General features: G+C 38.0%; 1 protein-coding gene across 2 annotated transcripts in view; it reads right to left on the bottom strand.

Annotated features, from left to right (window-relative positions):
- Positions 1-570: 570 nt before the first annotated feature.
- Positions 571-25,987, bottom strand: part of SCARB2 (scavenger receptor class B member 2) — a 77,189-nt gene continuing 51,772 nt past the window's right edge. Inside the window, exons 3-12 of one of the 2 annotated variants that reach the window (XM_044680104.1) lie at positions 23,702-23,849; positions 22,631-22,819; positions 17,978-18,069; positions 16,369-16,488; positions 14,666-14,835; positions 11,858-11,976; positions 8,213-8,286; positions 5,453-5,504; positions 3,343-3,501; positions 571-2,261 (exon numbers count right to left, since the gene is read on the bottom strand). In XM_044680104.1, the coding sequence (XP_044536039.1) occupies positions 2,223-2,261; positions 3,343-3,501; positions 5,453-5,504; positions 8,213-8,286; positions 11,858-11,976; positions 14,666-14,835; positions 16,369-16,488; positions 17,978-18,069; positions 22,631-22,819; positions 23,702-23,849 (1,162 nt within the window). In that variant the 3' untranslated portion in view covers positions 571-2,222. The remainder of the gene's footprint in view (positions 2,262-3,342; positions 3,502-5,452; positions 5,505-8,212; positions 8,287-11,857; positions 11,977-14,665; positions 14,836-16,368; positions 16,489-17,977; positions 18,070-22,630; positions 22,820-23,701; positions 23,850-25,987) is intronic. The other variant, XM_044680105.1, reaches the window with a different exon arrangement.

Below are 25,987 nucleotides of genomic sequence, written 5' to 3'. Positions count from 1 at the left end.
AGGTAATCTAAGAATCCAGGAATATCAGAATATAAGTCTTGCCTAGATTTTTGCAAAAGTATCCTCTGTTTGATATTTAAAGCCCTTCAGAACCTCTCCCTTTTCAATCTTCTCACACCTTACCAGACTGTAGTCTTCAATTCTGTGACACTGGTGTCCTGGCTGTTCCACCAAGAAGACACAGCACTGGGCATTTTCTCTATCTGTCCCCCCATGCCTGGAATGTTCTTCCTCTTCATCATAGGCTTCCCTGGCTTCCTTCAAGTTCCAGCTAAAATCTCACCTTTTACAGGAAACTTTTACCAATCTCTCTTAATTCTAGTGTCTTCTCTCTCAATTATTGCTTATTTATCCTATTTATAGCTTATTTGAACATGAGTATTTTTTGCTCATTATCTCCCTCATTTGTTTTGAGCAGGGACTATTTTTTACCTCTTTTTGCATCCCCAAAGTTTAGCACAGTACCTGGCACATAATAATGCTTAATAAATCCTTATTAAATGACTGATCATTACAAAAAGCCTTTAAAAAACTTCAGCTTCCATGCAAACATTCAGGCTAACAATACACTGAATATATGAAAGACTTTATTTAATCCAACAAAAAATGCAACACAATGACTCACATCTTACTCCCTGAACAGTTACAATGACTTTTCTAATTTTTCTTCCATCTTTCATGGTCTTTACCTCCTCAGGGACTTCCCTAAATTTGAGAACTCCTGAAAGAGGAAAACAATGGAGTCATTAAGAAATTGACCCTTTTTCCCCCAAGCAAATCCTTCTTCCCCAAAGAAGTATGCAGTTTTCCAGATTTATGGAACTATCTTGAGGCCCTCCCCACAGTTCCATAGGTATTCAGGCTTGTTAAAAAGTCAAGCAATAACCCTGGCCACTTGGTACCCCAACAGCTCTCTATACTTAATCATATGTAGGGCCCCCAACAAAGGGAAAGAATCCCTAGAGAATTGATCATAGGCATAGATTTACAGTTGGAAGGGATTTAGAATTTATCAAATCCAATCCTTTCCTTTTACAGATGGCCCAGAGAATTCAGGTGACTTGCCTAGGGTCACAAAGCTACTAAGTATCTGAGAGAGAACTCCAGCCCAAGTGTTTTTCATTCCAAGTGTAGTGTAGATTATGCTGTGTCTCAATCCTCTTCCCCTAGATGTGCAGAATCCAAACAATTTAACGACGTCAACAAAAGTAGAGCTCCCCAGGTTTGCTTCTCTTCTTGCAAGATGTCTTTGGCCACTCTTCAGCTCTTGTTCTTTTTTGGTTCCAAATTCTTCTCCTTGATCCAAGAACTCAACATTGACCTGCACAGGGTCCAGAAAGCTCGGCTCTGAGATTCCTTCATTGGTTTTGAAACGCCTTCCCCAGCCATATAGTTCCTTCCTCTCCTAGAACCATGAGAGTCCCTAGAGGAGCTTTGTAGGTGTGGAGGCTTATTCTGAAGGAAACTTGGGTATGAGTGTCTGGAGGCAGCTTCTCTCCTGTCTCAGCTCTCCTCCCCTCTCCCTGTCTTGGCCCTTCCTTTTAAAAGTCAATTCTGAGGTCATGTGTGACCAAGCATGATTACGGAATCATTCTTAAATATATTGTTAATGGTAATGATTACACTTTGCACAGGGAGACATCTTCAGTGGTTAGAGCTAAGTCCTCATCCGTTGGTGGCAGAGAGGACCCAGGTGTACACTTCCTACACAAGGATTGGGTTTGAGATGAGAAGATAAAGTGATAACTGAAGCTGAGTTTTTATGGGCATAAAGTATCTTAGAGAATAAGGTTAGTCCAGACATCTATAGGATGCAGACATTTTAACCACAACAGGTGATAGGAAACTTCTAGAGGTTCTAGCATCCCAACAACCCCCAAATTATTAATACTTAGAGTATTTAATTAAATACCTGCCACAAACATGAACACAAAGCAATTTGCAATGGGCTGTATGATTTCAGAAAGTATCATCACCAGCCATTCTCAGTCCTTCAAAACTCAATTTAGCAGCTGACTGGAACATTAATGTCGTATTTCCCCCCATTCCAAGAGTGCATCAAATTAATTAATTAACTGATTGTTAGGATGTAAGCTCCTTGAGGGACGGGGCTATCTTTCTTTTTTGTTTATGTCTGAATCCCCAGCACTTAGCATGGTGGCTGGCTGGGATTTTGTCTGCTTGCATAGTTCATTCACCAAGCTCAAATGGAAGGGAAGCTCTCAGGTGCGCATGAGTGGTGCTCTTTCATCCGCAGTGCCCTGAGGAATATACAACAAAAAAAGAAAGAGTAGTCAGGTTCAAGAGGTCCAAACTTTTTCCTAAAGGGCTGAAAAGGAAAACTTGGGAGGATCTGATTAAGGGGGTTTGAAATAAAGTCCTGGCTCAGAAATTCAGTCATAAGATTCCTGTATAAATAGGGTATGGCTAAAAAAATAACACCAATTGGCCTAGGGCTTCTTATGTGCTTTGCAAAAATTAGATTGCTACCTTACACTGTTGGGCTGAGATGGAAAAAAATATGACTCAACTTGGCAGGTTAGCTTTCTAGGAAACTTGTTTCATATAGGACTGCTTTGTTCAGGCATCTCTGATTTTTTTCCTGATTGTTCCTCTCCAGCAATCCTGTGTATAACTTTATATATGGTCTCCCGCATTATAACCTAAGAGCTGGGGCTGTTTTTGACTTTCTTTACATCACCAACTCTTCACTAAGACTTGGCACACAATAAACTATTAGTAGATGCTTGTTGACTAATGAACTAATGCTAATTTTCAATGACTTAAAACATTTTCAGTCTTACATAATCAAAACTGTCCATTCCAATTCTTATAATCATATGTACCACTTGTTTTGGTCAGAATTCTACATAATTTTAGAGATAATGCCATTACCTTTTTATATGTAGGTAATGTAATTAGTTGGAGTTTATTGTGACATATAACTTAAGATGCTGGTTCAAACATAATTTCTTCCATATTTCTTTGTAGTTTTCCCAGAAGTTTTTGTCAAAACTTCTCAAATGTCAATCCCAACTTTAAATTGGTCTCCTTTATAGCTAATCTGATCAAAACAATGATCTAAGACAGTTCCAAAGGACCCATGAAGAAAAATGCTGTCCACTTCTAGAGAGAATGCTGACCAGATTGAAACATCCTTTTTTTTGACTTTAAAAAAAATACACTAGGCTCCTTACTCTCTACTTCTATCATCAGTGATATAAATAAGGAACTTTTCTGTTCAGTATTAGGACTTTCAGTCTAAATTTCATGCTGTTTATAATTAATCCCTCAGTTGAGATTATCCAACAGAATGGTCAAAGGAGCATAGTGACCACTCACCTCTTCTGCTGACCCTTGTCCTTTGCATGCCATCCAGGTAAAGATCAAACCCAAGAACACTCCCAAGGCCATGATGATGTAGGGGATGTTGGTGATGACCATAGTGGTGTTTATTACAGACTTGAGTTTTGTTGCAGAATCTTTATCAATTAAAACACTCTGAAAAGACAAGGAACGATGCCCCCATTGGTTAGAGTTCCTCTCACTTAGGGAGATAGCTAAAGGTTGGACTTCTATTCTTCTTTTGATTAGCAATAGCATCCTTCCTCCAGTCTGCTTACCAAAATACAGTATGTTGTCCCTTGAGGCAGTACTGTCAAACTCAGATAGAAACAAGGGCCACGAAACCATACATGAGTACTCAGGTGGGCCACATATTGACTTAGAAAACCACATGCTTAGAAAACCTTATGCTCCATTGTATTTTTACTTATTTTGTTAAATGTTTCCTAATTACATTTTAAGCTAGTTGGGGCCACACTCGATGCCCCCTTTCCTTGCTATAAACATCTTAAAAGATAGACTTTTACATGTACATGCTAACTCTACAGAAATGAGCTCCTGGAGGACGGGGTTGCTTTCATTTTTGTCTTCGTATCCCTACTTTGAGGCTTTCGCCACTAAACTTATGACTGCTGCCCATAGCAAGGAGAGTCAACCTATGATTGGGACATAATCAAAGGAAAAACCTAGTCTTTCTTCTTCAGAATTGGGGGGGGGGACCAACAGAACCGAGAAGCTAAGATAACAACGTGGATTTGCAAAGGATTCTGTCAATATTCCTTTAAATAACAGGTGTCTCAATTACATTCAAATTGTAAGTTTTCTTTAGAACAATTTGATTTGCACTTAAATCATCCTGGATGGATGAATGTGAATAGAGACGTATTCCCAAAGGAGAGAAACTCGTCTTGTAGGGAATATTTGGAGACACAATGAATGAATGATTATTCCCACTTTTTGGCTAAGGCATGATTTAGATTAGATACCTAGTGATGCAGTGAAAATACTTGCCTTGATAATATGGGGAGTGGGGAATAGGGACGGCATGGAATAAGGGGACCAGATTTCCTGATTACCGAATAGAAAAACATTTCTCAATGTTGCTGTGAAGAAAGAGGTGAAAGTTTTTTAGTATAATGGCAATATCACTGATGCTGGAGTCAAAGGCCATGGGTTCAAATCCTGCCTTTGACATTTATGACCAGTATGATGTTAATCACTCAAACCTTCTTAATTTTCCTTATTTATAAAATGAGGGGGTTGAACTACATTGCTACTGAGGTACCTTTCTAGGATCCTATAACCTCTGGTGATACATAACCTGGAATAAATAAACACATGTATATAGATATATTAATATATAAACATATGTATAGTTATATGTAACTAATATGTGTATGTGTATACATGTATGTATGTGTTTACACATGTATATATAATAATTCATTTTAACAACTGCTGATCACAACTTTGTTTCATTTTTAGATTTTTTTTTTTGCATTGGCAACTTCTTCCAGAACACTCCCTTTCAGTTATGACCCTAAAAGAGAAACTTCTTTCTGCTCTCTCTCCCAATTCTTGATTACTATCTGCCCCACGTTCTGATTTTTAGGCACTTAGGAAGTGGATTCATGTGACACATTGTATCAGAAATGGTCCACATGAGGACAAATATGTGTGGGTTTTTATTTGTTTGGTTGTAGGTTTGTTTTTTGATCCACCCAGCTCGTCTTCCAACTCTCTTTAAATTGTGGTTGTTCAGTCATTTCTGTTGTGTCTTGACTCTGAGATCCCATTTGGGGTTTTCTTGGCAAAGATACTAGAATGGTTTGCTATTTCCATCTCCAGCTCATTTTAAAGATGAAGAAAATGAGGCAAATAGGGTTAAATGACTTGACTAGGATCATAGGGTTAATGTCTGAGGCCAGATTTGAACTTAGGAAAATGAGTCTTCCTGAGTCCAGGCCAGACATTCTATGCCACCTAACTGCCTCCCTTTAAATTATAAAAATGTTAAAAAATTGGACATCATCATAAAAATATTTTTCCAATTGAAGAATCCAATCTTCTCAAACATCCATGCCTATGACATTCTCCTCAGACTTACCTCATTTAGATACATGACTGGGAAAACCAAGCTCTTGATATTTCCAGTTTCGCTGCAAAAAAAAAAAAAAAAAAAAAAAAAAAAGGATAAGAATATTTTGCGATATTTCTTTACACCATAAAAACACATTGCCATAATGACACATTAAATTGAAGTGACACATTTGTAACATGAAAACAGCTGTAAGACTAAGGAGGAAATCCTTCCTTAGTCTTACTGCTAAATTCCCCATTGTATAAATGATACAAATAGAAATTCTAATTATCTTTTAAATCTAGATTCTTCAGTTAAATCCATTAATTCGTCCATTCATCAAAAATGTACTAGGTGCCTTTTCTGTGTGTTAGTTTTCATAGTTATGAGGTATGTTTCTGAAATAATGGGGCTTGTTTTTAAAGGAACACACCAGAATTTATGGGTCCAAAATAAATGTTCCCTTCACAGCAATCACTCCAGCTTAAGGCCAGCCACTCACAAGTAGAATGTAGTCAACCCTCAAAACATGTTTGGAACTCTTACTTAAGAATATCGCTTTGCATATTCCCAGCATGATAAACCTTCATCATTTAAAAATGAATAATTCATCTTTCTCTATTCTGTTTTATGGAAATAATAGTTTTTTTCAGAAGCCTCAAAGTATTACTACAGTATATCCATTTTATAGATAAGGAATTAAGGGAGCAAATCACATAGGTAGTACATGAAGCCATGCCTTCTATCTCCAACTTTAGTGTTCTTTACACTTACCAATTTACCAAATAATCTCTGCTACTTAGGAGGATAAAATGGGGGGAGGGGAGTGGAACATGATAGGGACCAGCCCAAAGTTATCAGAAGCTGAATTTAATGAGTAATTAGATGAATGAGATCTCATTCAACTTTTAAAGTACCTACTACGGGCAGTATACTGGGCCAAGCCCTGGATCAAATTCAGTGTTACTATTTTTGTGAATTAAGTAAACTGACTCTGAAGTTAATCCTCCTGCCCTTCCGAAAAAGAATTCTATGTGATCAGCATCATCAGAAATGTGTCTGCCTTCCCAATAAAAAAATACATTTAAATTAATATAGTTCACGGAATCACAGGATTTCAGAGTGAGAAGGGGCCTCAGTGTTTATGCAGTCCAAACTGAATCTGTAAATAATTCCCCTTTAAAATATCTCCAACCAGGAAGTTGCTTACACTCTCTGAGAAGGACTCCATGGTGGGAGTTACAGGCAGTAACTGATTCCCTGGGAGACCTCAGAGCTAGTGGAGTTGCACCCTGACTCCCCGGGATCCTGGAGTGTGGTGAAGGCTGGAAGCAGAGGACATCAATCCTGCACAGCAGCACTGAGTAGGGAGTGATCCGCGGTCTGGTGGACAGCTTGCAGGCTCCTCTCCCTAATGGGCTGTTTGGACCATCAGTTCTGGAGGAGTTGGCTTCTGGCATCCAGAAAGCATCTCTGGACTCTACTGGGGGATTCCTACTCCAGTCCTGTTATTCTCTGGGCCCTGCCTGGCTTAGGTCTTAGTTTAGTGTAGACAAGTCCTTCCCCTGCCCCTGTGGTTTGCCCTTAGCTTGTAAGAGTAGAATCCCAATTCCCATCCTTTATTATTGTTTCCCACATTAAACTGTTATAAACTTTTACCTGTTGCCTGCTGGTTCCAGAGGCCCTGGCCTAGTGGGCTGAGAGACTGTTGGACCTGACTGCCATTCCTGTTGACATTTAGCTCCTTGGCTATCCTGGTCTCCCTATCCTGTTTGGTCCTGTCCATCTGACATTCCTGTCTCTCTCACCCCAGTGTGAACCCACAAATAATAATAGTTAACATCCCTCCAGGATTACACAGGGGAGGTGACTTCTAGATGAGGTAAGCAGGAAAGGCTTTGTTTCTATAACTGCTGAGATATGCTGTGTACTTCTCTAGCCTTCAGAACCACAGCACATTCTTAGTTATAGGATTTTCAAGACAAAAGGCTTCAAGGGGAAAGTGGGATTTGAGCAAAACCTTAGATAGAGAATAGACTTTTTAAAAGTTTATTTATTTATTTAGAATGTTTTTCCAAGGTTACATGAATCATGTTTAAAGAATAGATTTTTGACAGAAGGAAACAGGAAGGAAGTTATCCCAGGGAAAAGAAATAGCAGGTAGATAGGTAAGGACAAGAAATGTTTCAAAGACAGTTTGATCAGATAGCAAGTTCCATGCAGAGCTATGGGAGACAAGACTTGAGAAGTAGAGATGGTTCAGAGGGGAGGTAGGAAGGGACCAAGCTGTGGAAGGCAGTGAATTTCAGGCTAGAAGGATAGATTTCCCCTGGATGCAAGAAAGAGCTACTTTTGAAAAGGAGAGTGATGATGAAAGCAATGTCCTAAAAAGATTTATCCATGGGTGGCATGTAGGTTGGCTTGGAAAGGGAAGAATATAAAGAGAATGGGGAGTGGTTAAGAGTTAGGGAGAAAAAATAAATAAAATAAAAATAAGAATAAGAATAAGAATAAGAATAAGAATAAAAAAAGAGTTAGGGAGGCTGCCAGGTATGAACTGAGTAGGCCTGAACCAAGATAGTAGCATTAGGAGTGGAAAAAAATAGATGAGAAACACATCAAGGGACATGCATTCTATATTGTAACAGCTTCTATGAAAAGGCCAATTATATACCCATCCCTATAGGGGTGAGCAGGGGACACTTCCTCTGTCACTAAAGAGTACCTACTTGTCAATGGATTTAAATTATTCTTTGCTATTATTACAGAAAAAGGAGAAGGACTTACTCAAATCCATCTATATGGCGGACATAAATATTGACTTGTAACCTCTTGGATCCTCTTAGGATAATCCCAGTCAGCTGAAAATTAAAAAAAAAAAAGTAGAGCAAAAGAGAAAAATATATTAAAAAGGATATGCACTATGCGTAGAAAGAACATCTACAAAATCGTCAAAATTATAAAGAACAATATAGACCTCAAATAAAGAATATCTCACCTGTTCTTTGAGGAGAGGAATGGGTATCAGTGGGTATAGAACATTGTGTATAATATTGGTTTTCTTTAATGGATTAGTGGGTTTTACTGAATTTTTTTCTTTTTTTTGAAAAATTCTTCATTATAAGGAAAAGGGGAGGGATACAAGCAGAAATCTAGATGTTATTTTAAAATAGATTTTTTAAAAATCTTTTGCTTTTCAATCACTTAGATATCAATAAGAAAATTTTTTTAGGAAAACATAAACATGACTTCTTGGCCTGAATCTTATTTCACTCTGGTATTGACTAATACTGAGGCCTCTCTACAAGGCTTGGTGAGCAACACAGTGGTAGAAACTGAAATAATGAGAAAATAAACTATGAAGTGGCTCACAGACCTTTAGCAACAATTTTGACCAAACTCCCATCATTTTATAAATGGGGAAACCAAGGCCGAGAGGTCAAGGTAGCTGCCTTCTAAATATTCTTGAGAGAGAGACAGAAATAGAGACAGAGACAGAAATAAATAGCAATAGATATATAGCCACATATAGCCATAACAGCATAATAAAGATGAACAAAACACTGAGTAATGTAGAAAGTATAAAGAAGTAAAAATTTGGCTTTGGCCTTCAACAAAAGCAAAGCTATCTCATGCAAAGAGAATCCAAGACTGGACCCAACTAACTAATGGATACAGAAGGAGGGAATAAAACAGGAATCCCTCTCCATGATTCAGATGAATGAGACCCTTCTGGAGCCAGAAGAACTTCTCAAAATGCTGTCCCTCCATCACATGGGCCCCAAGGGAAGGATCAACAACTCAGATTGTGCTGAGAGGAAAGGGAAAGAATGTGCACCTAGAAATACTGAAAGGTTCTCATGTGGGAACACCCACACATGAATAAAACCAAAGAGAGAAAATATTTTAGGCAAAACAGTAAAAAATTAAAATTAACCAATTCGTCAAGAAGTAATTAAGTTTTTATTTTTGCTAACACTGTGATGAATGCTAGGAATACAAAGAAAAAGCCAAAACAGTTCCTGCCTTCAAGAAATTCACAGTCTTGGAATGGCTGAACAAATTGTGGAATCTGCTGGTGATGGAATACTATTGTGCTCAAAGGAATAATAAACTGGAGGAATTCCATGTGAACTGGAAAGACCTCCAGGAAGTGATGCAGAGTGAAAGGAGCAGAATCAGAAGAACTTTGTACACGGAGACTGATATACTGTGATAAAATAGAATGTAATGGACTTCTGTACTAGCAGCAATGCAATGATCCAAGACAATTCTGAGGGATTTACGGAAAAGAAAGCTACCCACATTCAGAGGAAGAACTATAGGAGGGGAAACACAGAAGAAAAACAACTGCTTGAACACTTGGGTTGATGAGGACATGATTGGGGATGTAGACCCAAAAGGACCACACCAATGTAACTATCAATAATATATAAATAAGTCTTGACTGACCACACATGTTAAAACCAGTGGAAATGTGAGTTAGCTGGGGGGGAGGGGGTTGAAGGGGTGAAGGGTAAAGTAAAAACATGAATTATGTAACCATGGAAAATTTTTCAAAAAATAAAAAATTAATCAAAAAAATAAAAAAAAAGAAATTCACATTCTTGGGGAGACAATACATACATATGTGTGTATATATATATATGTATAATATACATTTATCTGTACTAAAAACATAAATATAGAGGAAATAGAAGGAAGCCTTAGAAGAGAAGGGACTAGAAGCTGTGGGAACTTGGAAAGACCTCTTTTAAGAGGAATTCTTTGAGTTGAAGAAGCCTTAAGCAAGGCAAAAATTCTAAGTCAGAGGTAAGGGAGAGCATTCCAAGTAGGAGGAACCATACTTGTGTGTTTAAGGGTTGCAAAGATAAGAAAGGGGTAGTTTTGAAGAGTTTTGAATAGCAAAGAGAAGTGTTAAATTTGGTTCTAGTGGTAGTAGGGAGTCATGAGGCATTATGGAATAAAGGGGTAGTGTGGGGTTGACATGAACAGATCTATGTTTTTAAAAAAATCACTTTGGTAGCTTAGCTACCAAAAGAGAAAGTATGTAAGAGATGTAGAGAAAAACATTTTTAACAGTTGGTAATTGATTGAATATGTATGATGAGTGAAAGAGGTATAAAGAATGATACCAAGGATCGAGTCACTTAAAGTGACTAGAAGACAATGCTCTTGACAAAAACAGGGAATTTTGAAAGAAGGAACAGTTTTGGGGAAAAGATAACTACTTCTGTTTTGAAGATGTTGAGTTTGAGCTGCCTGAGAGGGAATCCAATTCAAAATATCTAATAGACACTTGACGATATGGGACTGGGGATCAAGAGAAAGACATGGAATCTTCTCTGTATGGATGATAGTTAGACCATGAGAGCTGAGGATAGACGTGATAGAAGAAGATACTGAAGCAGGCTAGACAGACGGGAGGAGAACCTAGAGACTGTGAACAATGACTCCCAAGAGGTGCCTTCATGTATTTGGAGTAACACAATAAGAAATTAAAGTTATATAAACTATAGTAATTGTTTCTAGCCCAGTAGAAATATGCAGTGCCAATTTGAATGATTTGACCACTCAAAAGGATTCATTATTCACATTAATAGGGACCTAACTATTTCCAGGAGGTGAAGGGGGTCAAATGCTCAAGGCCATCCTATTGAGCAATTAAGAGATAATGAGGGGATGGAGGTGGAGCCAGGTAGCACAGTAGATAGAGCACCAGGCCTGAAGTTGGGAGGACCTGGTTCAAATATGGCCTCAGACGCTACTACCTACTCCTACCATCCCAAGCCTTCATCTTGGTTCTCAAGCCATAGTCCTTTGTCACCAAGATTCTTGTCCACCTCTGCCACTTTGGGACTTTCTACAACCCCCCACCCCAACCCAAAAAGGCTAGTAGCACCCATTATTATGGCCAGTAGGTGCCTACTTCTTTCTCTCCAAACTTGGCATGAAAATTTTTCCAACCTGTGTTTCCCCTACAAGGCAAGAATGTCATCCCTCTAATAGAGTAAAGGTCTTCGGTTATACTTCCAAGCCCTCGTAGAGCTTTTTAATTGAGGGTTAATGAACTTGGTTTTCCAAAATATTTTGATAACTATTTCAGTATAATTGGTTTCCTTTGTGATCCTATGTGTTTTATATGCATTTAAAAATAAGAATAATTCTAAGGAGGTGTCCAGTCTGCTAAAGGGATTCATGACCCAAAAAGGTTAAGGATGGAGAGAAGTATTGGTGTTCATGAAATGTTCCCCATGAAATGGTCCTTAGCACTTCATTGCTGGAAGAGAAAGAACTCCAGCTTTTTAACATGGACAGAAAAGGGCTGTGAAGGAAAAGCAATTTATTTTTTAAGAGGGCTCAATGTAATAATGCAACTGAACCACAGAAATGGTGTGAAGAGGAAAACGACACTGAGGAGATTGTACTCACAGGATTGAGGTCCAAAAATGTTTCATGGTCTTCCTTATTTGGGTTCATGCCTTTTATTGCTGAAATAAACTTCTCATCTGCTTGGTAGAAGTGTGGAGAAGACAGAAAAATGGGAGCACCTGTATTTTAAGAGAGTAGGGAAAATTTCATTTGAAGTTTTAGATACTCTCTATGATCTGCTTTGTCTGAGTTGTCTTCCCAGTTAGAATGTAAACTCCCTGAGAGCAGGGACTGGTTTTACTTTTTCTTTGTGTCCCAGCACTTAGCTCAGTGCCTAGGACATAATGAATTTAGTAAATCCTTGCTGATTGACTGATTGATGAAGCCAAGAATAAAAGTGCTCCTACCATACTCTGGGCTTGGTGGAATCCTTCCAGCAAGAGACTACTTGGCTTTTGTATCCCTAGCACCTGGCACATAGCAGAGATTTCATAGATTTTTGTTGAACTGAACTGGCTAACATCCCATTTGTTTAAGGAATGCTAGTTTGGCACATAGATATAGATTACTATAAGTAGTTGTTGGTGTCATGTTTTTAGTTGTGTCAGACACTCTGTGACCTCATTTGAGGTTTTCTTGGTAGTGATATGGGAGTGGTTTGCCATTTCCTTCTTCATCTCATTTTATACATGTAGAAACTAAGGCAAACAGGGTTAAGCAAGTCGCCCAAGGTCACCCTGCTAGTAAGTGTCTAAGGCCAGATATGAACTCCAGAAGATGAGTCTTTCCAAATCTAGTCCCTGCGATGTGCCACCTAGCAGCTTCTACCACAAGTACAGCAGGTGAATAAAGAAATTCCTAACTAAAATCCTGTCTAGACTTATGTCTAGGGTCAAATGTGCCTGGGTTCTAGTCCAGGGAAAGTAAGGATCATTCAAAATCACCTAGCAAGTATCAATTTCTATGCCTCTTATAACTTTTTCTAGGCCACATGAGCCAGAGACATTCCTGATCCTGAAATCATCCCTAAAAAGGATTTTAAAATCATTTGAATGATGGAGTAAATGGCTAATTTGCCATCTTGGTTTGTAGAAAAAGGTCAAGGAGTAATCAATATTTCCCAAGACTATTAAATTTAAGGCATGATAATATGGAATGACATCCCTACAGCGTATTTCTCAAACTATGTTCCTTAAAATCCAAACATTTCATAATGGGGATCCTGGAGAAACATCAATTCTAGCCAGGATCGGTTACTATTTCCTTCATGGTGATGAAGTCAAACCCCAGTGTTTTATAGCCAAGTGGAAACACTGACCCTTAAAAAATGTTTAAGAGGCAGCAGAAACTCACAGTAAGTTTCACACTGGATGGATCATAAGAGCATCAGATTCTATCTACAAGCTTGTTCAGTGGTTTTGAGAAAACAGTTTCATTTCCCTGGTTCTTGTTTTCCTTATATTTTAATGCTAGGAATGCAAAGAAAAAGCCAAATCAGTTCCTGCCTTCAAGAAAGTCACATTCTTGGGAAGACAATACATGCATATGTGTGTATATATACATTTATCTGTACTAAAAACATAAATATAGAGGAAATAGAAGGAAGCCTTAGAAGAGAATTTTTTAATTTCCTTGTTTTCCTTATATTATTCTACCTAACAAATTTATGGGCAATATTAGCTCCACATTTAGAAAACAAAACAAAACCACAAACCACCAACCCCCACATGTGAAAGATGAATAGAATATTTCAGATTATTTCAGTTCAGTGTCCATATTCTCTCTGTCTCTTCTGTGACTCCCCCCCCCATTTCTCCCTGTCTCTTCTTGTCCCTAAATCTGTCTTCTTGTCTGTTTCTTCTTCCTTCCCTCTTCCCTCTCTTTCTCTCAATATTCATCCTCTTCCTCCTTCCCTCCCTCTCTCTGTTTCTCTTTCTGTCTCTCTCTCTTTGTCTCTTTAGCTCTATCTCAGTTATGGTAACTTGTCTCTTTTCTTTTTTAAATCTTTATTACAGTCAAGTAAGGGAAGGGGAATGGATGGTCATTAATTAGAGATGGGAAAATGGAACAGAAGTAACACAAAACAAGAAAATAATTTTTAAAAGACAAACATAGTTTATATATCTATCACTTTAAAACTTACAATGGACTTTACATATATTATCTCATTTAATCCTCTCAGCAATCTTGATGTTAACCTTATTTTAAAGATGAGAAAACTAAGGCTCAAGGAGTTTAAGTAATCTGCAGTATGATTTGAATCCAGGTTTTAATAATATCCTAGAACAGAAGTGCCAAGTGCCAAACTCACTGCCAACAAGCAGCCCAAAAAACTGAGTACAACCTGAAGTAGATTAAAATAGAATTTGGAGATATTTAACAAAATTAAAAATATATAACACAATGTAGATAATGCCAAATTGTGGTTTTCTAAGCCAATATGCAGCCTGCAAGAATATATATCCATTTCTATTTGAGTTTGATAGCACTGTCCTAAAGGATCTCAAGTTAGAAAAGTAGAAATGTTGCTGTTTAAAGATCTTCACCAAGCATGGAGTCAGGAAGACTCATCTTTCTGAGTTCAAATCTGGCCTCAGACACTTAACCAGCTGTGAGAACCTGGGCAAGCCATTTAATCCTCTTTGCCTCAATTTCTTCATCTGTAAAATGAGCTGGAGAAGGAAATGGCAAACCACTCCAGTATCTCTGACAAGAACATCCCAATGGGGTCACAAAAAAATTGGATACAACTTAAAAATGAATGAACAACACTTGATAATACTGCATGCTTGAACATTTGCATTTAGACCATCTCCTGCACCTTCTGCGCTCCAGACACCCATGATCTGGACCCCCCTTTGAGCTTACCATTCTTACAGACACTGACATTCAGGACACCCGAACCCAAACAGTTTCCTGATGGATTACAGAAGCAGCTGTTATCAGAATTGTTGCCAAACATTTCAGGTGGCACAGTAAAGCGAAGAGAAGGGATTCCTTCCACATTTCCCATGTCACTGAATTTTAGATACACTGACCTGCAAAGAAACAGAGAGAGTGGATGAGACTGGGCAACTAGTGCCACGGCTGTAGGTTTCAAGGCAACGCACCCAGATTAGAACATGGGCAGTGGTCACTCAGCTGCGGCCAAACTGCAGTGTTAGCATCTTGGATGCCTCGGGCCACTGCAGAGTTCCCTTTATCCTTCATCCTAGGCCAGATTTTCCCAGAGAGGCTTATTTACTTTGCCACCTTCTCCCAGAGCCAGGCAGTTCAGCAATCAAAGGAAGTGACCTAAGGAATAGGGATGGCCTTCTGCTTTGGAGGTGTCTCTCCCATTAGAAGGTGAGTTCCTCGAGAGCAGAGAGTGCCACCCGAAGTCTGTGTGAGGAAAATTACCTCCACCTCATTTAATGTCCCTATAGGTCCCGGGGCACCACGGAGCCTCCGAGGACAACCCCACTACAGAGGGAGGAGCTGGGGGAGAGGGGGGTATGTTAGTCCTGGGCCAGGAAGCACTAGCGTTTTCTATTTCCATATTGGACCCGACTAGAGGCCCACTCTGCTGGCAGCTAAATGGAGATGCTAAGATCAGAGTAATCGTTCTTTAAGAATGATCTATTTCCTCTCTCATCTCTCATCCTCTCCTTTCTATTAATAAAATATTTTAAAATCTCCAGCTAGACTTCTAAATTTTATATTAATAGAGCATAAAAAGTCCCACTCAGGAGACAGTGAGATGGTTCAGTGGATTAAGAAAGAAGTCTAGAGATAAGAGGTCCTGGTTCAGAGCTGGCCTCAGACACTTCCTAGCTTTGTGACCCTGGGCAAGTCACTTAACTCCCATTGAGAGAGAATGAGGGCTCTTACCACTCTTCTGCCTTGGGACCAATCCCAATGGTATTGATTCTAAAGTGGAAATTAAGGGTTTTAAAAGAAAAAAAAGTTCCACCCACATGAAATCTGGACCTGTCCAACTAGGCGATTGTCTGAAGATCACTGAAGTCACCCTAACCTGCCTCGCTGACCAGATATATTTCCATATTATGTTAAAAGATGGCATCTTCTAAAGATGCCGAGTGCCACTGTATCCTTGTTTCATATCTTTGCTTCATTAGAGCAAAATAAACTTACTTTTGTTAATGGTTCAATGATTTATGAGTGTCTCATTTTGTCCCAAAATCAAACTCGAATTAACCAGGAGTTGGCTGGCATTAAGCCAGCTCCTCAAATGGGGGAATAGATAGAAATTCAAAAACCCTCCTTTTCCCTTTTTTCTGATCCCTACTTAACAATTTATAGGTTAATTGTAATAGCTTTCAACCTCTTCTTTACATTTAGCTAGATGGGCACATAGAGAGATCTCCAAGGACGAAATCTGCTTTGCAGAAAGTGAGGAGCATCTAGTTCATCTACTCCATAAAACTCATCAGTATCACTGAGAAAGATCAGGCACAAAGCGATGGTTCACCTAGCATCCAATTTACTCATGTCAATCGGTAGTGCTCAAAAAAAGCCATCATCAAAGTTCTGGTGAGGCTGACCTCCAGGAATAGTTTTATTATTCTCACCTGCAAAAATCAGAGGCAAAGATATAAAGGGTTTCCTCTTTGGATATCAATGGATGAAAGGAATTCCCATCAGTTCCATTAATCATGTTGCATTTCTCTGCTGCCCACCAGTTGAGTGACCTGGAATTAAAATAAGAACAGGAAAAGATGAGAGTCAAAGGGTCCGCTAAGCTAACAAGAATTTCCCATAATTTAATTATAGAGCCCAATTACATCTAAGACATAAAAATGGCCTTTTGGCCAGGCTATAAAAGTAGGGAGAGCTCTGAACCTCTAATGCCAAAATCCTACAGGAAGAGTCTTGAGTTACCCAAAACAATATGGATAATGGCAATAGTCCTCTTTGCTTTCCTTCATATAGTTTAAGCCTAGAAGGTAGAAACACAGATCTCTTTAAGGCAGAAATAAAATATCCAACATGATATAAACATGATTGTTTTGACAAATAGTAAAGCATAACTCATTAAGAACAAATGTTACAAGAGCCTGTTAACCCTTCTGATTATAGTCACTCCCAGAATAATAATAATAGCTAGCATTTATTCAGCACTTAAATGTAAGCAAAGTGCTTTACAAGCATTATCTCACTTGACCCTCACAACTCTGGGAGATTGATGTTGTTGTTATTCTCATGGTATAGATAAGCAACCTGAGGCAGAGGTCAAGTGACTTGCCCAGGGTCACACAGCTATTAAGTGTATAAAGCCGTTTTCAAACTCATTAATCTTTTTTAATCTAGTCCCGGTGCTTTATCTGCTGTGCTGTTATTGTTGTCTGGTCATTGCAGTTATGTCCAATTTTTCATGACCCACTTTGGAATTTTCTTGGCAAAAATACTGGAGTGGTTTGCCATTTCCTTCTCCAACTCATTTTAAAGCAGAGGAAACTGAAGCAAGCAGGGTTAAGTGACTTGCCCCAGAGTCACAAAGCTTTAAACTGGCTGGGGCCAGATTTGAACTCAGGAAAATGAGTCTTCCTGACTCCAGGTCTGGTATTCTCTCCACTATGCAGCCTAACTGCCCTTTCTATATGCTGTCTTGCTACAAACAAGTTTCATTTCCAAAATGATATAGTATCAAAAAATATATCAATCTACTACCACCATGAAATCAATATAAATGAAAATTCCCCTTAAATAGTAGAAGCTAGAACTCAGTGGATGACTACTGAGTAATGGGGACTAGACTTTTAAAGGCTTCTTTACTCATGTTAGATCATAATATATCTAAAAAGCCTTTTAAAAATTCCATGTCGGGGCAGCTGGGTTGCTCAGTAGAGTGAGAGTCAGGCCTACAGACAGGAGGTCCTAGGTTCAAATCCGGCCTCAGCCACTTCCCAGCTGTGTGACCCTGAGCAAGTCACTTGACCCCCATTGCCCACCCTTACCAATCTTCCACCTATGAGACAATACACCGAAGTACAAGGGTTAAAAAAAAAAATTCCATGTCATTTGTACATACAGTAAAACACCTCACTTCAGAAACCACATATTTTGCAGCAGTTTTTGATTTCAAAAAAATGTTCAATGCTTAACAAACTTAGTTCGTATTTAAATTATTGAAAATTATGGGCAATATATCCAAAGGTACATGTAGGTTAGCTAATTTACCTTTTCCCTTTCCACTCCACAATCTTTGTAAAGTTAAGATAATTGTCTTCTCCGGTTAGAAAAAGATAGTCCCCATCATCAGTGCCATTCTTCTAGAAATAAAAAAGGTAAAAATGTAAGGTCACTCAAAAGTTGTTCTCATCATGAAAGTCTTTGCTTTTATCCATAACCATAGAAGAAACTGTCAGACTCTGAATATAAGTCGAAGCATACCATTTTTCACTTTTTTCCTTCGTGAGTTTAATTCTTGTATAAAAGATATGTGCCTTCACAATTTGGGGAATGTGGAAATACGTTTGCATGACAGCACTGGTATAACCTATATCAGATTATCTGCCATCAGGGGAAGGGGAAGGGGAGGGAGAGGGAGAGGGGAAAAGAATTTGGAATACAAAATGTTAGAAAACAATTGTTGAAAAATTGTTTCTATGTGTAATTGTAAAAATTAAAGGAATGGAGCTATTTTTTTTTAAAAAGAAAGTTTTTGTTTTTCAGGACCTAATTTTCATACCACAGTGGAAAAGAATAAAAAGGAGTTTTGAATGCTGAGTTTAAAGAGGAAGAACAGAAGGAAACACACTTATTAAGCACTTATTATGCATCAGAGTGCTTTGCAAATATTATTTCATTTGAACCTCATGATGAGCCTAGGAGGGGCTGTTTTTATCTGTCAAACAGATTAAGTGACTTACCAAGGATCACATAGATCCTAAGAGTCTGAGACTAGATTTGTACTCAGGTCTTACTGACTCCAGATCCAGTGCTCTATCCACTGTGTTCCCTAGATGCTTCAAGGAAAGGACTAAATGTTGCTCCTTTCCACCAAACAGTTATATATGAGCATATTTTCAATGTGAATTCTAGAAGCCCCAAGTTTGCCCATTTCCCTTGGGAACGTGCCTTTAAGGGAAGTCCTAAATTGGCTTTGTCTTAGACTGAACAAGGGATCTCCAAGCATCCATTAAATGTCCTGAATAGGAGTGATAGAAATGCTCAAATCCTCTTTTTGTCTTTTTGTCTTAGAAATTTCCCTCATTTTTTTCAGAGATCTTTTCCCAAGAAGACCAATACCTGGCAGGAACCATCTTTTTTGTACCCATTGTAAGTTAGGCCACTCCCTGACACCCTAGTCTATATACTATATACCTATATGATACCTATAGCCTCTTTCCCAAGGTTGTCAGTGTATGTTTGCAGTATTTAATTCCCCAAAAGGCATATAAGTCCCCAAGTTCTATAGTTCTTTGGAGAATCAGCTAGCTTGTGATCCTCTCCAAGACACTGGGCTTTGTGTGGTGGCTGAATATTAAGGACCAATATCTTTCCTGATTAAAGATTTGGTTTTTCTGATTACTTTAGTGGTTCTGTGCATTTCCAAGTTGACAATATAATCTTATAAAATAATGGATCTAGTTATCTATTGTCCTCAGTGGATCATCATTTAATATTGGTTTGGCTTGATACTTGGTGAGTCCAAGTAGCTTAAAGTCCTTCTTCAGACACATCCTGGCCAGATCACTTAATCTCTTGCTTCTCAAGGTAATTCTCATGATGAAAGATTTTAGAGAAGATACCTATCTAAACTGGTAGATGAAGTTCACTCAATAGAGAGTTCTCAAACCCAAAGAAACCACAGGTCCAATCCCAATCCCTTAGATATCTCTAAAGGTTTTAATTTATTTTATTTTGAAGTTAAATTTATTTTCATTTAAAGATGCCACTAGTTTACTCATTTTTGCCTGAAAGAATTGCACAGAACCATATAGCTTTTGGACTGGATTCCACAAAGTCCCATAAGATAACATGGCTGAGGGTCTATTTGAAGGAAGTTATCAGAAGCACAGATGCAGCTATTCTCCTAAGGCAAAATTCCATTGCTTGAGTATTACTAATGGATTTACTTTCTCATTTCTGTCCACATCATCCTTATCCCTCCAGTGTCCCTATTCCACTGAGGCCTACCCTTATATTGTGCTTTTTAGAATCCCTAATCCTTTGGTAATAAATTACCCACTAAGTTAGACTCATACCCTAACTGTCCTCCAAAATTAATTCATACATATTTTATGTTTATAAACATATGTATGTGTTATTGCTCCCAATAGAATATAAGATCCTTGTGAAATGGCCCAACCATTCTGGAAGCAATTATTGAATTACTTATGTCAAGAAATTACTAAAATGTCCATACCCTCTGACCCCAAAATCCTGCTGCTAAGCACATATCCTAAGATCAGTGATAAAAAAAAAAAAGAACTCATATACTCCAAAATAATAAGAAATTGTCCATTGACTGAAGAATAACTTAACAAGCTGTGGTGCCCAAAGGTAATGGAATATTATTGAATTGTAAGAAATGAAGAATGGGAAAGGCTTGTATGAACCACTGCTAAGGGGAGTGAGAAGAACTAGGAGAATGATATACATAATGACAACAATAATGGAAAAGGAAAATGGAAAGAATGACAGCAAAAGAAAATCATCAAGACTAAATAATTAAGATTAAATTTAGCTCCAAAAAAGTGATGTGGAGAAGGTCTTCTACATTCTTTGCAGAGGTGGGGAACTACAAATGTGGAATACTGTGTATATAAGGTCATAAGTTTCTAATGTGTCATTAATTTTGCTAAGTATTTTCCCTCAAATAATAAATAAATTAGGTGAACATAGAATAGTATATCTGTCAGATCTATGGGAAAGGAAGGAATTTAAAACCAAGAAAGATAGATAACATTACAAAACATAAAATAAATTATTTTGATTATATTATAATCAGTTCTATATTTTTCTTCTGTGTTTCTACTCCCACAGTTCTTTCTCTGGATGTGGATAGTGCTCTTTCTCATAAGTCCCTCAGTACTGCCCTGGATCATTGCATTGCTGCTAGTAGAGAAGTCTGTCACATTTGATTGTGCCACAGTGTATCAGTCTCTGTGTACCATGTTCTCCTGGTTCTGCTCCTTTCACTCTACATCAGTTCCTGGAGGTCTTTCCAGTTCACCTGGAATTCCTTCAGTTCATCATTCCTTTCAGCACAAAAGTATTCCATCACTATCCGATAGCACAATTTGTTCAGCCATTCCTCAATCAATGGATACTCCCTCATTTTCTAATTTTTTGCCATCACAAATAGTACGGCTATAAATATTTTTGTATAAACATTTTTCTTTATTATCTCTTTGAGGTATAAACCCAGCAGTGATATGGCTGAATCAAAGGGCAGGCAGTCTTTTAAAGCCCTTTGGGCATAATTCCAAATTACCTTCCAGAATGTTTGGACCGATTCACAACTCCACCAGCAGTGTATTAGTGTCCCAATGTTGCCACATCTCCTCCAACATTTATTATTTTCCTTTGTTGCCATATTGACCACTCTGCTAGGTATGAAGTGGTACCTCAGAGTTGCTTATTTTGATTTGCATTTCTCTAATCAGGAGGGATTTAGAATACTTTTTTTCTAATTAAGAGAAGGCTCCCTTGGAGGAGAGAGAAGTAGGATATATGGGGAAAAAGGTAGGTGATGTAAAAACAGAAGACCTCAATGAAAAAATATTTTTAAACAAAAATGGACGCAATAAAAAATGTGAACTTCTCAAGGGCGGGAACTGTCGTTTTTTTGGTGCTGTTTGTCTTTATATCTCTAGCACCCTCAATAGTTCTTGGGACCTAATCAATCCTCATTGAAGGAAAGGGTCTATCCTGTATTATTTGATCCAAGATTTTATTTTCTTCATTACATTGTTTAAAATTTAAAAAAATTCTGCTAGCAACATAAAATTCCCACCAGATCCCATTGAGATAAGTGGAGTATCATTCTCCCTAACTCATAAATAATGAGACTGGGGCTCTGAGAGGATGAGTTAGAATCAGATAAAAGTAAAGGCAAAAAACAAAATCTTTAGACTCAAAACTTAACTTATTTCCACCTTTTGTCCTGCCTCTTGAATCCTATGTGTAAATTAAATCTATTTGAAAGGTTACTTGGACTTTCTCAAAGGTAGGTACACTATTCTCCATCCCCCTTCCACTGTCATTATTTATCATGGATGTGCTAGAGCCAGCTCAAATGGGTTTGCTAGAATCTATTGTGAAATTTTCAGTGTGTGCATTTACACCTTGGGAATTAGCAAACCCTACAAATCCAGGGTTAAATTATGGTTTTGTTGATTACTAGGTTAAAAATTAATATCCAAATACCCCAAGTATTATAATTTAATAAGATTTATTAATAATAACTAAAGTAAAAAGCTAGAATAAAAGGGGAGCTAACTCAGGGGGAAAGAGGAGGACCAGGCGGGGTTACCCACAACTATAAACAATATGTAAACATGCAACATGGGGATGAAGGAGAAAAAGGAATTTTGGGAAATACTAAAGGAATTCTGGGGAACGTAGTCCTGGGGTACAACATTTTCTAATTATACATTACCTACACTTAAGACAATGATGAAGAAAAAGCAGATTAAACTTGAAAGTGTCTTGTGCATAGATTCTTCCCCAGTGTTAAGACATCCCTTAAGAAGTTATGACTCTTGAATAGAAAAACCCTTTACTAGGTTATTCTAGGACGATAAAACTTCAGTCTGGCCTGCAGAATGGGTTAAACTGTTTTTGTTACTAAAACTGAATTCCTTAAAAGAAAAATTCACTTACCCCATAGAACAAGCCAAAGTATGGTGAGATATCTGATTTGAAAATACTGATGAGTGAGAAGAGCTCATCTTTGTAGCCCCACAGGAGTTCATGAGCACTGTGGATCACAAATAGTTTCTGCTGATATGTCTTAAGGAGTCCTTCCAGGATCTCTTTCAGCACATTGTTCGTGGTCCATTCCATAGCAGTCTGACAGGCAAAAACAAATTCAGATGGCAGACAACAACCAAAGCACCAACCACATCCATGCCACCTCTGATTTATTTAGCCTTAGTTGAACTTTCATAAAAATTCACTACTTAGGGTGTAGGGGGCTTGGAAATCCGTCATAAAGCTGAGCTCTTTTCTTAAAAGGCAAAGAAGGAACCACTGATAAGTTCTCTCTGAAGAATGGCCATGTGGGAGAACCATCACAGAGAGGCTCCAAGTCAGCCCTCTCCAGAAAGACCCTATTGAAAAGAATCATTAGACCTTTGACTTATAGCTTCAACTCTCAAAGGCCAGTATTAAATAGGACTATATGCAGATGTACATTCTATTCAGCATTTACATTTTCTAAAGGAAGAAAAAAAGTAAAAACCTGTAACTTTTGGATAACTAACCCTACTGTGAATATTTTAAGCTCAAATTTGCCTTTCTCCTAATGTAAATATTATAATAATATAATTATATAGTAATGGTTATTATAATTAATATACCATGCATAATTATTGCTTTCAAAATTTTAATTATGTGTATATAACTACATTATTGTACATATGTACATTTATGTGTACATATATACCCATTATATACATGTAATCATTCATGAAATATAATAATAATATATTGCCCTTTAAGGTTTGCAATGTATTTTATATATATGTGTGTGTGTGTTTATACATGTATATACATATACATGTATGTATAATCTCATTTGATTCTCCTGTTTTATAAATGAAGAAATTTAGGTTGAGAAAGTGAGAAAAACTCACACAGCTAGTAATTATGTGAGGTGGGATTTGAACTCAGGTCTTCCTGACTCCTAATAACACCCACTGTACCACTGAACTGTCTCAATAACCTACTTACTATGGCAGGAATATTTAAAGTCCTTATCAAGTCAACTTCAGGATCTCCAACAGATAGGTCCCGCTGAAAGACGTAGCTCTTGGGGTTAACTGCAGATATTTTTGTCCCATTGTCCCAAAAGTGAATATTCTCTCTGGGTCGGTACTCCCTAAAGCATAGAAAAAAAAATTGGTTTTTAAGTTTTGTTAATAATAGATGCCACTTTTAAAAGCAAAAGTTCTCCTTTCATTGGTATGAAAGCTGGTTTTTCTTGACTTAGTAGAAAATGGCAGGGATTGGATGTCCTATGAGAAATGAAAAGCTACAGATGAAAGCAAAATGACAAAAGAAAATCAGATAGTGCTCAGTTCCAAAGGATTCCAATTTTTATCATTTTCTTTCCTCCTTACCCCCAGACCCATGACACTCAGTGCTTTATAGAAAATAAACAAGTGTCAGTAAACCAAGGAAATTAAAGAGAACATCAGCTTGCTTAAGGAGAAGGAGGGGAATAAGCGCTTCTATCATGTCTACTATGTGCAACACACTGTGCTCAGCACTTTGTACAAATATTGCATGATTGATCCTTACAACGACCCTTTGACACGTAGGTGCTCCTACTAGCTTCATTTTACTGACTAAAGTATGACTGATTCATAAGTATGTTCTGTATAACTTCATATGTATAATGAATATTATATTTCTTGCCCTCTCAATGGGTGGGAGAAGGGATGGAAGGAAGAAAAGTATTTGGAATTGTGACTAAAATAATATTTTTTTGGTACTTTTTTTTTAAAATTTTAAACCCTTAACTTCTATGTATTGACTTATAGGTGGAAGATTGGTAAGGGTAGGCAATGGGGGTCAAGTGACTTGCCCAGGGTCACACAGCTGGGAAGTGTCTGAGGCCGGATTTGAACCTATGACCTCCTATCTCTGGGCCTGACTCTCAATCCACTGAGCTACCTAGCTGCCCACTAAAATAATATTTTTTAAATATAGTTGACAGGCATTAACTGATCTGCCCAAGGTCACAAAGCTAATAAATGTCAGAGAATGAATCTGAACACAGGTCTCCCTGACTCTGGGTCCAATTCTTATCACTGTACCACCTAGCTTGCCTCAAGGCTGCTGGGTAAAATCTGATGTACATAGCAAACATATACCAGAGTTTGCAGCAGCCAATTGGCCTTTCCCTTTTTTTTTTTCAAACATTTATTAATAATCATTTTTAACATGGTTACATGATTCATGCTCCTCCTTTCCCCTTCAACCCCCCCTCCTGCACCCCCCCCCCATGGCCGATGCGCATTTCCACTAGTTTTGTCATGTGTCCTTGATCAAGACCAATTTCCAAATTGTTTGTAGTTGCATTGGTGTGGTAGTTTCGAGTCTATACCCTCAATCATGTCCACCCCGACCCATGCGTTCAAGCAGTTGTTTTTCTTATATGTTTCCTCTCCTGCAGTCCTTCCTCTGAATGTAGGTAGCATCTTTACCATAAATCCCTCAGAGCTGTCCTGGGTCATTGCATTGTTGCTAGTACAGAAGCCCATTACATTTGATTTTACCACAGTATATCAGTCTCTGTGTACAATGTTCTTCTGGCTCTGCTCCTTTCGCTCTGCATCACTTCCTGGAGGTCTCTCCAGTTCACATGGAATTCCTCCAGTTTATTATTCCTTTTAGCACAATAGTATTCCATCACCCGCATATACCACAGTTTGTTCAGCCATTCCCCAATTGAAGGACATCCCCTCATTTTCCAGTTTGTTGCCACCACAAAAAGCGCAGCTATAAATATTTTCATGCAAGTCTGTTTATCTATTATCTCTTTGGGGTACAAACCCAGCAATGGTATGGCTGGATCAAAGGGCAGGCATTCTTTTATAGCCCTTTGAACATAGCTCCAAATTGCCAGCCAGAATGGCTGGATCAGTTCACAGCTCCACCAGCAATGCATTAATGTCCCAGTTTTGCCACATCCCCTCCAGCATTCATTACTCTCCCCTTCTTTCATTTTAGCCAATCTGCTAGGTGTGAGGTGATACCTCAGAGTTGTTTTGATTTGCATTTCTCTAATTATTAGAGATTTGGAACACTTTCTCATGTGCTTATTGATACTTTTGATTTCTTTACCTGAAAATTGCCTATTCATGTCTCTTGCCCATTTATCAATTGGGGAATGGCTTGATTTTTTATACAATTGCTTTAACTCCTTGTATATTTGAGTAATTAGACCCCTGTCAGAGTTTTTCGTTATAAAGATTTTTTCCCAATTTGTTGTTTCCCTTCTGATTTTGACTA

Source organism: Gracilinanus agilis, chromosome 6 (genome assembly GCF_016433145.1).
Source record: "Gracilinanus agilis isolate LMUSP501 chromosome 6, AgileGrace, whole genome shotgun sequence".
Lineage (NCBI taxonomy): Eukaryota > Metazoa > Chordata > Mammalia > Didelphimorphia > Didelphidae > Gracilinanus > Gracilinanus agilis.
Note: the sequence above shows the minus strand (reverse complement) of the source record. Positions and strands in the feature narration are given on the sequence as shown.